The following is a 15,076-nucleotide window of genomic DNA, read 5'->3' on the forward strand; positions in this document are numbered from 1 at the left end:
TTTCTTTGCCCCTTTTCGGTTCGTTAAGTTTTTAGTGTCTCTCTCAGGCAGACTATTGCTCTGTTTCTCTCTGATCACTCTCACCTCACTTATTCGCTGCCTCTGGAGCTCCGATCCGTCTTTTCTTATCTCCTTCACCCTCTGCAGTTTTCGAACTTCTTTCCAAACTATTCCAGTTCTCCGTGATCTCTCTCTGTGCCGTCCAAATTGATTTCTGCCACAACCTGTCTCTTATATTCCATCTTCCTTACAGCTGAGCTGTCAGGACCTCAGGACTGCCATTCAGATGGCAGTCTCTTGCGTGCTAGGCTTGAAGGTTTTCTCTTCATCACGCAGGCGATCACCCTCCACTGCTTCATTCCTAGAGTATCCTCACATGGTCACAATTCTCTCTGGGATTCGTGTTCCCCACAGGATCGCTCCAGCACCAAGGAAAGGGGATGAAGTGAGCCCATTCTTCGTCTTCTTTGTCCTGTCATCACCACCCTCTCTTTGTTGTCTATCAGTCTGTCTGTCTGTCTGCCTGCCTGCCTTCCTGTCTATATCTATCTATCTATCTATCTATCTATCTATTATCTATCTATCTATCTATCTATCTATCTATCTATCTATCTATCTATCTATCTATCTATCATTAAATTTAGAAACTACGCATCTTTGCAGTCTCTTCATAGAGGGACTTTGGCCAGCATATAAATGTTAAAAACATAAAATTGAATACATAATTTATTTATTTTTTTAAAAAGAGGCAAGAATATTTAAAACTCAACATTAAAACTTAATTCAAAGGTGGGATGAGGGCCCTATGGGCGCTAGCCAGCCCCAGAGCTGTGTGTTTCTCTGCAAGCCTCAAGCAAAATGGCAGAGCCAAGTCTTTAGATATTTTTGAGAGGTCAGGAGACTGGGACCCATCTCGCCTCTGGGAGCAGAATATTCCAAAGGCCAAAGGGGGAAATAGTAGAGAGTTCTCTTTCTGGACTTTGCCAGTCAGAATTCTTTAAATGACAGGATCTATAACATATCTTTTTACTTGATTGGGTGGATAGGCTGATGAGTTCCAAAGGCAACCTTGCCCCACGTCATCTAGGGCTTTAAAGATCATAACCAACTCCTAGAAGTAAACTGACATTCAATGCAGCTCAATCAATCAATCAGAATAAAGCTGGGAAGGACCTTGGAGGTCTTCTAGTCCAGCCCCCTGCTCAAGCAGGAGACCCTATACCTTTTCAGACAAGTGATTGTCCAGTTTCTTCTTAAAAACCTCACGTCACCCCTAGTCCTTCTTTATTCTAGACTAGCTAAACCCAAATTGCAACTGTTCTTCATATGTTTTAGTCTCCAGGCCTTTAATCATCTTAGTTGCTCTTCTTTGTAATTTTTCCAAAGTATCAACATATTTTTTTTAATAGTGTGGTGACCAAAACTGGGTGCAGTATTCCAAGTTTGACCTTACTAAGGCTTTATGAAGCAGTACTAATACTTCACTTGATTTTGATTCTATGTCTCTGTTTATACAGCCAAGGATTGTATTAGCTTTTTTGGCTGCTGCTGCACACTGCTGACTCATATGTGATCGTTCACTAGGACTCCAATGTCCCCCTCACAGTTAACTGTTTTTGAGACAGGTTTCACCTAATCTGTTCTTGTACCTTTGGCTTTTCTTGTCTAAGTGTAAAACCTTAGTTTTGTCCACATTTTGCCCTTGACCGTAAGTCAATTTGGTTGAGTAAAGCTCCCTCCAAAAGTCTACACATTCCAAATGATGGCAACATTCCATAGCCAGATTTAGTTGTGCATTAACATAAAATGATAGCAATCACTTTGATAAATAGCTCTTCAAATATTTGCTGCAATGTCTATAATTAAAAACTTTAAATATCTGATTGAAAACTTTATACATCCTGGAGTTCTCCAGCATAGTCTACCCCTATGCACATTTCTGTTGGGATGGTGAATTCATGTTTGGCAGCATCATAGATACACAATTGGTAATTTATAGCTTTCTCCATTCTTAAAGCAAGAGGTAGAATGAATACATTCTGTAGAATCCCTATACTACTACACCAACTAGCTACATCATTTGTTATAGGCAAGGGAGAGAAATACATGATCCTTTGGACATTATTAAAGTGAGGTACCATTTTAAAAACCATGATCAATAATGAAAGAATCTGAAGTTGCTTGCTGAATGGCTATTAATATTCCTAGCAGAACATTAAGTGGCTAAAAATTCCTGAACCTGCACAAGAGCATTACATTTAGACTTAAGATTCTCTTCTGAGCACATGTTATCTAGGCAACTACCATGGTTTGTTTATATTTTCAAAAAGTTATAATTTAAAAGAATTGGTAAAATTGGGATTTTTATTTATCTCCAGGAGATAAATAAGGAGATTCTACAAGAAAGCTGTTTCCATCGAATATATAAAATAGCTGTTGTTTTTGCCAGTTATTTTCTCCAAAATAACAGGTTAGATAGATGCGCTCTCACAGATAAAAATGAACAGTCCATATATAATTTTGATACAGAGCTTGTTGACAGAGCATAAAAACAACATACTATCCATGTGGATTTAGATATATAGGAGTATTAAATATGTTATAGGGAGATATGGCATTCAGAATATGATCATTCTAAAAACAAAGTTTCACAATTTCCATTAAGTACAAATTGAAACATTGTGAATTTCCTTTTCATTAGGAAAAAGCACATGACTTAATTCCCGCATGAGTAAACTGATCCCTTCCATAGTTAGTCTTCTTGCCTTCCTAAATAAGGCTAGAAATTCATCTAACTCCTATCAGGAACACATTAAAATTTCAGGACTACTTAACAAGTTGATTTGACTTTTCTGCAATTTTTAATGTCATCTGTTTATGTATTTCATTTTTCTATGAAATTAATATAAATATAAATTTGTATGCATGTTCAAATCATCTTCTTTCAACAGCATTTTTTTTATCCTTCCTCAATTTAGTCTTCAAAATGATTAACTTACCTGAAGCATATAATCAGATACATTTGAAAGGCTACATAGTACTCATTCAGATTTGTTACACTTTCTTTTTTCTAGTTTATTATTTATGTACTTCATTGTAAGAAAAAAAGTTGCCACAATACTTTTTTTCGATTCTAATGTGCTAGGACAAGAAAAATTTCTATAACTTGGTATTTACATAATAGGAAGTCTTTCTTGCTAGCACAGGAATTAAGAGCTAACCACAAAAACCCAACGGCTATTGGAAATATAACATGAAGGGTAACATTTCAAAAGAACTAAACGTATGTCCTTAATCAAATTACCAAACTAAGGTTGGTGATGTGCAGAATTATTTTTGCCACATGACTGTGTTGGGTGAAGAGAGTGGTATTAGTCAATTTTATGAATCCTCAGTGCTGACATAAATTCTCTAGATGCTCATTTGCTAAAGGACAGTTTTCCTAAGTAAGACCAACAAAGTAGTCTGTAACACATAAATGCATTTTTTTTATTGTTTATTTCGATACAAGTTCAGTGAGTTTTGGAACTGAACCAATTGCTCATTACAGAAATACAAGATGTCATATATCCAAATTCAAGAAATAAAATCCATGGTCACGATTTAGAGAACCAACCATACTTGCATGCAAAAGGTGGGTGCAAACATAGTAAGGAGTGACTGACCAGCCTCTCTTTCATTCTTGCCCCACCACAATCAATATTGCATTGCTAGCAGTTTTTACTGCAGCACAAAGGGTTTTATATAACACGTGGTTTAATTCACCTCAACATAATTACAGTGCAATGTCATGCCCACCATTTAATATAAAAGTGATAAAACCTTATGACCACTTGAAATAATAATGCCAAAATGGGCAAGCTTTTCCAAATTCCACACCATAGAAGAGCCAAGGTTTAAAAACATACTACTTCCCTCTATGAAAAAAATGTTATCTTTGCAGTTACTGTGGGAATCATAAATTGAGGCAAAGAAAGAATGAAAATGATCTATTGTGATATACTATCTCACTTGAATCTTTTCTTTCAAACGATCATTTATCTTCACACAGGACACAAGCAGGGCAAAGAATTACCAGAACCCTGAATTGGAAATAGTTAACACTCTCTTGCATCTTGGAAATGAGAGATCACATTGGGTTAGTAGAACAGAGGTTCCCCAAAACATCCCAGACATAACTTTAAGACATCTCTAGTTTGTAAACAATCAATTAATAGATAATGAGAAGCACATCTTCCCAAAGATCCAAAAACAATATTGGCAGCAAGGAAGAAATCATCCATCAACTAGTACTGTATAGATTATTATCGTTTCTATTCAAGCTCTATCTGAACCTTTAAGTTATGGACCTTGGACTATAAAAAGGTACAGCAGACCAATTTATGGTTGACAACATCAAAGGAATGGAGAGAATTAAGAGTGAAGAATAATAATTAAATTTCAATTAAAAGTTCCTTTGAAATTAGATTTGAAGATATCATCTCCAGAGAAATGTGTAGTGGGACAAATGCTAGGATTAAGCAAAATTATGGATAAGCAACAATTCTTATTGTAATGAAAAGTAACTTGGTTATTAAATGAATACACATGCACATGTTAGTGTATGCACATGTGCATGTATGTGTATACTGAGTTTACCTCATATATGCTACTGGGACAAATCTATAATAAATTATAATGAATAATAATAAATAACCCTAGTTTTCTTGTTTGCTTCCTAACTACTAGAGTGTCAGGTAAATATAATTTCAGTTAATACTTGAAAATGAGTAAGTAGCCTTTTCTAATAGTGACTTTTAAAGCTAAATGACCAACTTCAACCTTTTTTAAAAAAAATGCTCTTACAAAATGGAATGGAATGGAAACCCCACCCCCCCACCAAGAAATAGTAGAATTAACTGTTTACTTGACTGATCTCAGAAAACTAAGTTAATTCAGATTACAAGGAAGATAATGGCATACCATTTCAGCAGAGTTACCAAGAAAACTATCTGGATCTATCTGTGAAATTATATGTACGAAATCATAGAAAGAACTGATTTCTATGTCTTGAACAGTTGCTTCTCATTTTCTTGTGATACAACATGAGGCTTCAAGAAATACCTTCTAAACTATTGTTTCCTCATGAAGCTACAGTCCTCCTTAAACTATAGCACACATTCCTTGTGCATTAAGTCAAAATGAGTTCTCTATTCAGGCTTTCATGTACAGAATATGCTGAACAGAAAAGTTTACATTTGTAGTTTTTAGATACATCAAAATGAGTGTCTGCAAATGATGGGGATAATAATCACAAGTATCATGATGCAAATGGCAGAAATTACATAATTTGCATCACTTCCTGACAGCATTATTGGAGCTTATACTGGATACCTAGGTACACTGGCCTTTTCCAACTTACCCTTTTCCAACTTACCCTTTTCTAGATGTATCACAAGTCAATTTTAAACCATAAACTGCCTCTGTGACCTTGGCAAGGAGATCAAGGAAGGTCCTCCACAACCAGTTTAAATTGCACATGGCAACACCAGCATTGCGGCATGTCAAGAACTCCCTCTTCATAAGAAACAGACAATTTTAAAAATACTACATAATACTGTTAGTGGGACATTTACATGAAAACACAAGCCATTCACATAGTCCATACAAAATAAGATACTGATATGTAGTACAAGTTCTAATTCCGGAAGAAAATCACGTTAATAATCCAGCTTTCTATAAGAAAAAGTCATGGGCCAATTTGCACAGAACAGAATTAATTTCAACCATACTTTCTAATTTTTTAAAATGAATAATTAGCAGTCATTTTTTTCAAACTTATTATTGATACATTATTCACACCATTCAAAGAATTTAATTCTGTTAATCAATAACTTGAATCTGATTAAAGAATCCCATTGGCTAATAGCACAGAATCCCAAAAAATCTGGGATGACATGTACTATTATTTGATAAATACATCTCTAGTTATACTGGAATAGTTTTCTCTATTAAATATGCATTGCTAAAACACAGTGCAGTACAAATAGTCCTCCTGCATAACATGAAGTTTTTTTCCTATAATCATTTTATCAAAATCTTCAATATATAAAATATTTATAGCATACGCTTTAAGAAAAAAGTGTACACTATCTCAGGCAAAAATATTATGGTAAAAGGCAACAGCATTGATAGCAAATAAATAATCCTTTCAATGTTGGAGAATTCCAATTATGCATACTGACACTGGAATTCCCATCCCCTAGAAATCCACTGATTTTAAAATCCATAATCCTGGAAGTCTTAAAGCTTAATGTTGTAGCATGAAACAAATAGAGAAACAAACTGACCAATGCTACAGGATATTAAGCTGCAAGAAGGAACCTTTTCAACTGCGAATTTGGTTATACAGGGCAGAATTCTTCAGCTTATGTTGTGGAGAACATTTTTATCCATCCAACACTAGTGCATTTTTAAAAAGTTTAAAAAATACTCTGAGTTTTGATTAGCTGCACTTGATTCAAGTGTTGCTTGTTGTGGAGGTTTCAAAAGGTTTTTTCCCCTTTTTAAATCAAACCTGTTGCTACACTAAGCAGACAAGTGCACCACAAAAGGGTAGTCCATGGAATAATTCACATTTCCAATCCAGAGGAATTATCTTATTCCAATTTGGGAAGTCATCCATTCCAGCCCTTGGCACAATCTGGGAGAAAAGAATAAAACTCAAGTCTTAACAAACATTTGCTTGTTAAACATTGTAGCACTATAAGTCTCCACTAAGAGATCATTATTTAAAGACAAAATGACAGGAACCTAAACAAAATGCATTGTTGTAATTACACATTCAAAAAGGGAGGGAGGCAGGCAGGCAGGTAGGCAGGCAATAACTTTTGTACCACTTTAGCATTTTGCCACCCCAGTCTGTTCTAGGCCAAGCCCAGGCACAATAACATAATGGTTTTAGTTAAAGGAAAAAGCAGAAGATTATCTGAGTACATTAAAATTCTCTAATCCAGGTCTCTTCAATTAACAAATACTTCTGAACAGAAAAATCTTGAACTTGTGGAACTTTTAAAGATAGTAAACAATAGCTAAGTCTACTATGGCTCATTTTAATATAACAGCCTTCTATCCATTGGCCCCACATTTAAAATTATCCTGTAGTATATCATATCAATTTCCATTCTGCCTCATAGCCAAAAATATTTGATCTGAAATATCTGATTAAGTGGGAGAGAGTTAGTAAGAGTTATTTCAAAGCTCTTCTTGAAAATTAATCAAATATGTCCATATTTTCTTAAATATTTAGCTTAAGCTTTAAGAAAATAATGGCACTGTAATCATGCCTCTCTTTTCTATTAACAATTTATTTCCTTAATTGAGAAGCTAACATTAATCATGTAGTTTAGAAATATTTACTTAATTTGGATAAAAAATATAGAAGTTGTTAAGTGTCTCTGAAGTGAAATATTTTATCGCAGTACTTACCCTTCTCCTGTTAATGCACAACAGGACTGAATGTGCCATGGGTGATCCTTTATGGAACTAAGGGTTAGATACTTGGAAATTTCAGCAGCTGTCATACAACCTTTCATATCTTGCTTATTTGCAAAAATGAGAACTGCAGCTTTTTGTAAATCCTGTAAATTGCAATATTCAGATGACTCAGATAACTATGGTGCTAATTTCTACACATATAAATCATATGTATGTATGTATGTATGTAATGTATGTATGTATGTATGTATAAATCAGATATATGCTACTATAACTTTAATTGTGACAATTGCTTTAATGTAAAGTGGTAATGCATTTCACCTGTGTCAGTTAGGAAGTACTGCACAATAAACTTAGCAAACAACAACAAAAAGTCAACACCTTAAAACATGAAATTTTAGCCATTATTAAGGTTTGTTTCCCCATAAATAGAAATTACTTTTCCACTGCTGGACCTCTTAATATTTGCCAGTGAAATACTTTGTTCTTCCCAGAAGGCTGTTTCAGAGGTTTGACAAATTTTCTGTAATGACTGGGATATAAAATCAGAACTCTGTTCTGCATTAGTTGGCAGGTTATGCCATCCACTTTTAAGCACTTAAGTCACAAACTGAAGTTGACATTCCAGAAATAGAGGTTAAAGTTCTTTTGGCCCAAACTAGGTTAATGCTGACATCAAATTCCTTCATAGAATTTTCTCAGCAAGAATCCTCCTTTGGGGATTTTTATGAACTCCCTGGTATAAATCCTGGGAATTCATAAGGAATACAGTCAAGGCTAAATGAAATACCTCATGAGCCAACATGTGGTACAGTTCTTCTTTTGTGACGGACAACCTCTCGCGATCAATACTGTCAACTACAAGGATTATAAACTGTGGAAAAAAGGAAGAGTTGAAGAAAAAACAAGAAATATGTTGTAAAACAGGCAGTATTCCAGCAGATGAAACTCTTGATGTACATGCAACTGCATAAGTCTGTTGCACAAACAAGAGCAACATAGCTTCTGTTTCCACTCTTTCTTAAGTTCCTGCTCTTATCTGAAAGCAAATGGCAAGGGAATCTTATGGTACAACAGGAACAGGCACAATCAAAGCATTTAGCACTGAAACTCTCTAGAAATATTTTTTGTTTTCCTCTTCAGGCTTTTCTGAGATCAAAGCCATGTGGTACCACTCATGGGCAAGGTGAAAAGATCCCTTCCTATGTCCTGAAAGCCTTAAAAACACAGATACTCCAAGCAAAATATTTTTCTATGACTGTCTTTCCAGGAATATTCGGCCTTAAATCTCATCTTACTTGCTAAACTATTGGGCAAAATGGAACTTGGCACCAGCTGATAATAATGCCCTCCCTCTTTTTATTAACAAAAACTATCTCAAAGTGAGATGCAGTATTTATTCTTGTAATCGTTTTTCAAACAAATCTCCAACAGCACCAACATAAACAATCAACACTGAGCATATGCAAAAAAACAACCAGAGACTAGACATCATTAACTTGTACCAATTGCAAACCAGCTTGGTTAAAGGCCATTCAGAAGTCAGGATACCTGGCTATAAAGACAGGAACCCAGTTAGTTGTTGCTTAGTTGCCTGTGATCATCTTGTTTCTGAAGATGTGACCAATGTCAGGAAATCTGTTCCGTAAACCAGGGGTCCCCAATCTGTGGGCTGCAGCTCACTACCAGGCCAAGGCCTATTTGTAACTGGGCTGTGGGAGTAGTGGGTTGGTGTACACAGCCCCACTCATGTGGGCAGCTGGCACCAGTGCTTGCAGCCCCATTTGTAAATGAAGCTATGCATGCATCTGCCACCTGCTCCTTGCACATAACCATCCCCACTTCTCCCCAATGCCAGGCCGCCAACCCTGAAAGGTTGGGGAACATTGCCCCAGACCATGGTCACGAACCTGGAGTCCAACATACCCAACAATTACTGGCTATGAAACAGTGCACCAAAAGACCCCTGACATCATAAAGGGCCAAAAATCATAATAAAAGTCACCTACCTCTGTATTTGAATAATATGTATTCCAGGATGATCTTAATGACTCTTGTCCACCAATATCCCACATAAGGAAATGTGTGTTTTTCACTACAATTTCTTCAACATTACTGCCTATGGTAGGAGATGTGTGAACTACCTCATTCATTAAACTAAAAAGAAAAAGAAAAGACGATTATTTAAAAGGATCTGAAATGCAGCTACTAGAAGACTGACCAGAATGATATACAATAATTCTGACTCAATTAAGTATATTTGTTTCTTTAAAAAAAAGCTTTGAAGGGATTTTCATTATGTCCTTATAGTGTGCTAAGTTTGTTCATAACACTTTGCAATGTGCTTTTTAATATGTTTGCCATATACTAAATAATTAAAAAATATTGCTCACCAATTATGGTTCACCATTGTTCAAAGAAGTTTATAAAAGGGATTGCTATAATTTGGAAATGCATTGGAAAAGAGGTTGATGAATACAAATGTAGCATCTTTACAACTTTTTAAATCAGCCGTGAGTTTTTCTGGCATTGGACAATTATTTTCAACAGCTGCCATGTTATCCTGGCTAGTTTAGAGTTGCAGACAACTGTTACATACACCCTCCATAGCAAAATTGGATTCAAATATGAAGTGTTTCAGAATAGAATATCAGAATATTCTAGGTCATATGCTGAGTACCACTTATGATTACTAGATTTGATAGTTTGGTCTGCAACCAAAAGTCAATCAGAATCAGAAGGGGTTATCAGCTCACACAGTCCTATACAAAATCACATTGTCCTGTCAATGTCTGAAGGACTTTATGTTCAGACAACAGTTAAAATATTTAGTTCTACTTTCTTCATTACACGGTGAGGGTGATTTCTAAGTTCAGTTACGTTAGAAGCTTTAACATTGTACTATGCTATGGACTTAATCATATATGAGAAATTTAGCAGTGTAAGGTATCTTCTTAAGAAGGGCTGCAATAAGAAATTCTGTTTGATATTCTCTCACTCACTTTTTCTCAGCATAAATGATTCAACAACACTTCCAGAATGTTCTCTTTCTGCATAGACTTCAATACTTGATCTTTGTGCTGATAGCCAGCATATCAATTACCTGCCAGTATCCTTTAGAACAACTAATTCTAATCAGCCATAAAGGAATTTGCAATATAGGAAAGAAATATTCTAAAGAAAATTCAGTAGTATATCATATTTGAAATAAGCAGAACAACTAAAAGAGTAATAGGACATTATTCTTTCACCAATAGTAATAAACTGGATTATCAATCAAGTTCTGATACAAAAGGATTAAGAAAATACCTAAGATACTGCAAGAACTAAGCCCAGTTCTTGTTTAAAATGTATGCTCATGCTGAAAAACACATTCAAACTCTCAGACAGAGATATTTGATACTCAGGAATTTAAAATATCTTTCAGTTTTGGGCAGGTTTTATTTCTCAGAAATTTATTAATCTTACAGAAATACTGCAACATTGTCAGCTTCATGGATTGAAAGCTAGAAATATATACTTACAATTGGTACAGAATTGTAGTCTTCCCAGCATTGTCAAGTCCCACAATTATTACTTTGTGTTCTACAATGCATAGAAATGAGCAGTTAAAAAACTCATTAACACTAACAAGTAAGCTACATTTTAATTTAATATGTCCTACAGCTATCTTATTTCATTTATATGCCTCAATGTTATATGATGCTTTCATTATAGAATAGTTTGAATGACTGGAAATCTGACTTAAAATGATGTCAGGCAAGTGTTTTCCAGGATAAAAGAGATTTTGCTTCTATGTTAATTTCCATACTTGCCAAAGACTTCCCCAAGTATTATTATTTTTTCAAAAAAGTCTGGAGGGCAGATATAGAAAAGCACAGAGTGTTTGTTAGACAACCAACAGCCTCCTAATATTTGTTTTACAAATATCAATAGCTATACTGGAAAGTCCTCTATTTACAACCATTTTAGTGTAGTCCTCTATTTACAACCATTTGTTTAGTGTAGTCCTCTATTTACAACAATTTGTTTAGTGAAAATTAGAACAGCCCTGAAAAAAGTGACTTACAACTGCCCTTTGCACGACTGTCACAACATCCCCATCATCATGTGATCAAAATCCAGGCACTTGGCAAATATTTTGGCATATATGGCTACAATACCCAAGGGGGTCACGTGATCACCATTTACAATCTTCCTAGATGGAGTCTGACAAGCAAAGTCAGTGGAGGAAGCCAATTTTTGCTTAACAACTGCATGATTCACTTAAGAACGTACTGATGCACTTAATAACTTTAGTGAAAAGGGTTATAAAATTGGGTGTGATTCATTTAACAACTGCCTTGCTTAGCAATGTAAACTTTGATTCAATTGTGATCGCAAGTTGAGGACTACCTATATACATTACTTTTAAACTTTTAAACCATTTAAACTTTTAAACCAATCTATTTACTACTGAGAAAAGTATATACAAAACAAGGGCTCAGGAACTTGAAATTCCATCTCATGAAACATCACCAGATCAAGGTTGTGAGTCATGATTAAATTGAGAAGTCTTCCAATTACAGTATATATACGAAGCCGTATCAGCTTAATGCATAATACATATTCCATGAGCTAGCATCATAAAATCAATGTTATTATCTCACTTTTTCATTTCAATTCTTTATAATAGCTGAAATTATGTGTTCACTCATAAAACAAGGATTTTAACCATGGATTCTTCCCCAAGGCTGAATCTAGCTAACATACCATGCTAAATCAAAATAGAAGAATTCCCATTTCCTGTAGGCTGAAAACAAACATATCATTTCTCCATGTTAACTAAGGAGAAGGTCAATCTTCTACTTCTACAAGTCACCACAAACAATATTGTATTTGATTAATATCTTCGAGCAGCTTCTCATATCAGTATCTCTACTGAATCTTCTGAAGAATGCTCTCCTCTGATGACAAAACTGAGCATGAGAAAATGGTTTCTATACCACTCTCTCAGATCTATGGCCAGACTGAAGCTTTTTCACACAGTTTAGGCAATCTCCCCCAGGAACATAAAACTTTTTTGAATCAAAGGTCAAATAATTCTTTCTGGGGGACATAACCCCAAAGGAGATAAGAGAAGAAATAAAATTGTTATTTTAATTTAATTTTAAAATTACTGAATATAGTTATAATTACTAAACATATGGGAAGTATTTGTTTTCTTAATCATGCTATTGATTAAGCAGAATGGCTGTGTGTGTGTGTGTGTTTCAATTAAAGAGATCAAAAGCTTATTCTCAAATTTGATATAATGTGGCATTACCAACATTTAAAAATGGTTCACTACTGTAACAGTATACCATCAATGTATAATTTGACAGATGATATTTAGCCCTTTGCTTTATAGAATTTTAAAATTTCATAAACAAATATTTGCATTCATTACAGATTAAAAAAAAAAGACTGGCACATTTTCTTAAACATCGGCCAGACTAATTTCAGATACATAAAAATGGAAGAGTGATGGAAAAAGTTCTTATATTTTTACATTTTAATATAGTAAAATTTCTCCCCAAGAAGCCAAAAGCCAAGAGACACAATAGAAGAAACTTTGCCCAGATCTCTGTTCTGCTTTGATTCAGCACCTGAATCTACCCTCACCATCAATGACCTATGTCCCAAATACTTGATTACTTTAGATCTGTGTTTATCAATCTTAACAACTTTAACTTGTGTGGAATTCAGTTCAGTATCAGTTGGTGAACTTTCACTCTGAGAACTCAGCCAGTTTGCATGTTAGCTGGGGAATTCTGGGAATTGAAGTCCACATCACCTAATATTGCTCAGAAACGGTGTTCTAGTTTAATGCCCACATGAGGAGTAGCGTACCGGTTAGCTGTTAATGGATTTGAAACGATCTTTTCCAGCCTAGCCACTCACAGGAGGGAACAGGTGGCTGGAGATAGAATAAGTTATGACATTTTTCAGGATAAAACGCAGGCAATAAAAAAAGGGGGGGGGGAAGCCCCCCAGTCAAGCTCAGCAACGCGAATGTGTTCCTACTAACGCTATCTCAGCAACAATACACAAGGGATTTGTCAATCGTTTTCTCCCACGTCCTCATCTGGCAATGGCTCTGGGATGTGGTCTCCCATCCCAAGTCCACAACAGAGGCGAATCTTACTTAGCCTTCTAAGCTACAAACCGGTCCCAGGCGAGTCTCCTCCCGCTGCTTCCTACCGGGATCGGTCTTACCCGCGAGACCCATGCCTTTCTTTGCTACCATGCCCGCCACCAAAGCCCAGGCTGCCCATTCGGATCCAGGCTACCCCCGGGGTTCTCCCTTTGCTACTGCCTCGCGGGGAGCAGCGCTGCTGCCGGGCTTTCCTGCTGGATCTAGTCATTCACCTTGCGTACAGAATAGATTCCACAGCTTGGCGAACAGGAGCCCCATCCCGGAACGGGAGCCACGATCTTCGATAGAGCTGGCGAAGCGCCTTCCTCCGTCTCGTATTCCCTACCCTACGCGGCCGAAAAAGCAGGCGGGATCGAAACCGCTTCGGCTCCGCCTCCGCCTCCTCCCTCCAGCCACACAGGCAGCAAGCGGAGCCACACCCCTCCTTCCTGCCTCAGAGCTGACGTCACTACGTCGGGATTCGCGCAAGATGGTAAAGCCCCGGGACTTGCCATGACGTTGCCCCGAAGAGCGAAACAGGGAAGTCTCTTGGCCCTCAGAGAGCTTCCATTTGAGTGCCGCCATATGCGGGGCAACTGAAGGTTGCAAGCGAGAATGATTTTTTGTATTGCCCCGAGCGTTCAATACACAACCGGAAATGTTAGAATATAAGTTCAATACTGATTCCTATCAGCGAGGCAGGATGACGGAAGTGCCAGACTATAACGTCATCCCTGTCCTCGCTTTAGGTAGCTACGTTTTGTCCTTCCCCTCTCCCCGCCTCTGTTTAATATTCCTGGAGGGGTGAGAACACCATTTCATATGGAGGAGAGTTCTTCCTCGTTTGAAAAGGAGAATACATTTGGGAGATATTTGATTCCCAAATTCCAGTTAACAAAAACAAAACTTGTTTTTTCTACTTTTTAAAAAAATCTGATTTCTATAAAAGCAAAAGATATATGGGAGTGATCAGCTATCACAGAACATGGAAAGTAGAAACAGCTTTCAATTTATTCCCTTCCAGTCGTGTTAGATTATCCAGTGTTTCTCAAATTTAGCAACTTTTAAGATATGCTGGCTGGGAGTTGGAAGTCCGCATCTTAAAAGTTGTTAAGTTAAAGAAACACTGAATTAAACTCATTGGTTTTCATCCTGAATGAGAATCCCAATCATTTGGTGGGGAGCAGGCTCGGCAATCTCTTTATCTATTGTTGAATAAGTAATATGCCTGGTTTTGCCAAACTACACTTTGCAGGCTCCTTCCCTGTGGGCTGTGACTTGGAAATTTAGTTCACAACATTTGCAAAGCCATGGTCTACGAATGTACCTCCCTTCCCATCTTTAGATTCAATTTCTAAAATTTAAAGATGTTTTAATGCTCATAAATTCTATTCACTTTGAGTAGTTCAGATTTAGTATGTCTGATTATATATAGAATATATA

The 15,076-nt window shown here is 36.3% G+C and overlaps 1 protein-coding gene across 4 annotated transcripts; it reads right to left on the reverse strand.

The window, feature by feature from the left end:
- Positions 1 to 3,310: 3,310 nt before the first annotated feature.
- Positions 3,311 to 14,083, reverse strand: ARL5B (ARF like GTPase 5B). Of its 4 annotated transcripts, none has more exons than XM_026686394.2 (6): positions 13,867 to 14,083; positions 11,001 to 11,061; positions 9,486 to 9,633; positions 8,267 to 8,350; positions 7,468 to 7,619; positions 3,311 to 6,682 (listed from the first exon to the last, which is right to left on the reverse strand). In XM_026686394.2, the coding sequence occupies exons 1-6, from the start codon at positions 13,910 to 13,912 to the stop codon at positions 6,634 to 6,636; spliced, it is 540 nt and encodes a 179-aa protein (XP_026542179.1). In that variant the 5' UTR covers positions 13,913 to 14,083; the 3' UTR covers positions 3,311 to 6,633. The 4 variants fall into 4 exon arrangements, with proteins under 4 accessions (XP_026542179.1, XP_087803960.1, XP_026542180.1 ...); XM_087947834.1 differs by having other exon boundaries at positions 13,876 to 14,010; XM_026686395.2 differs by lacking the exon at positions 13,867 to 14,083 and adding an exon at positions 13,348 to 13,854.
- Between the last annotated feature and the right edge of the window lie 993 nt (positions 14,084 to 15,076).

This window comes from Notechis scutatus, chromosome Z, assembly GCF_049901735.1.
Source record: "Notechis scutatus isolate UNSWTSFEM ecotype Mainland chromosome Z, rNotScu1.2, whole genome shotgun sequence".
In the NCBI taxonomy this organism is placed as follows: Eukaryota; Metazoa; Chordata; class Lepidosauria; order Squamata; family Elapidae; genus Notechis; species Notechis scutatus.

Excerpts from the sequence above, each read along its gene's own strand:
- ARL5B (XM_026686394.2), bottom strand. The coding sequence starts at position 13,912 with ATGGGGCTCCTGTTCGCCAAGCTGTGGAATCTATTCTGTACGCAAG. Across the intron at positions 8,351-9,485 it reads CATATTATTCAAATACAGAG|TTTATAATCCTTGTAGTTGA; the intron begins GTAGGTGACTTT and ends TTTTTTCCACAG. Across the intron at positions 7,620-8,266 it reads ACCACATGTTGGCTCATGAG|GATTTACAAAAAGCTGCAGT; the intron begins GTATTTCATTTA and ends TGCAATTTACAG.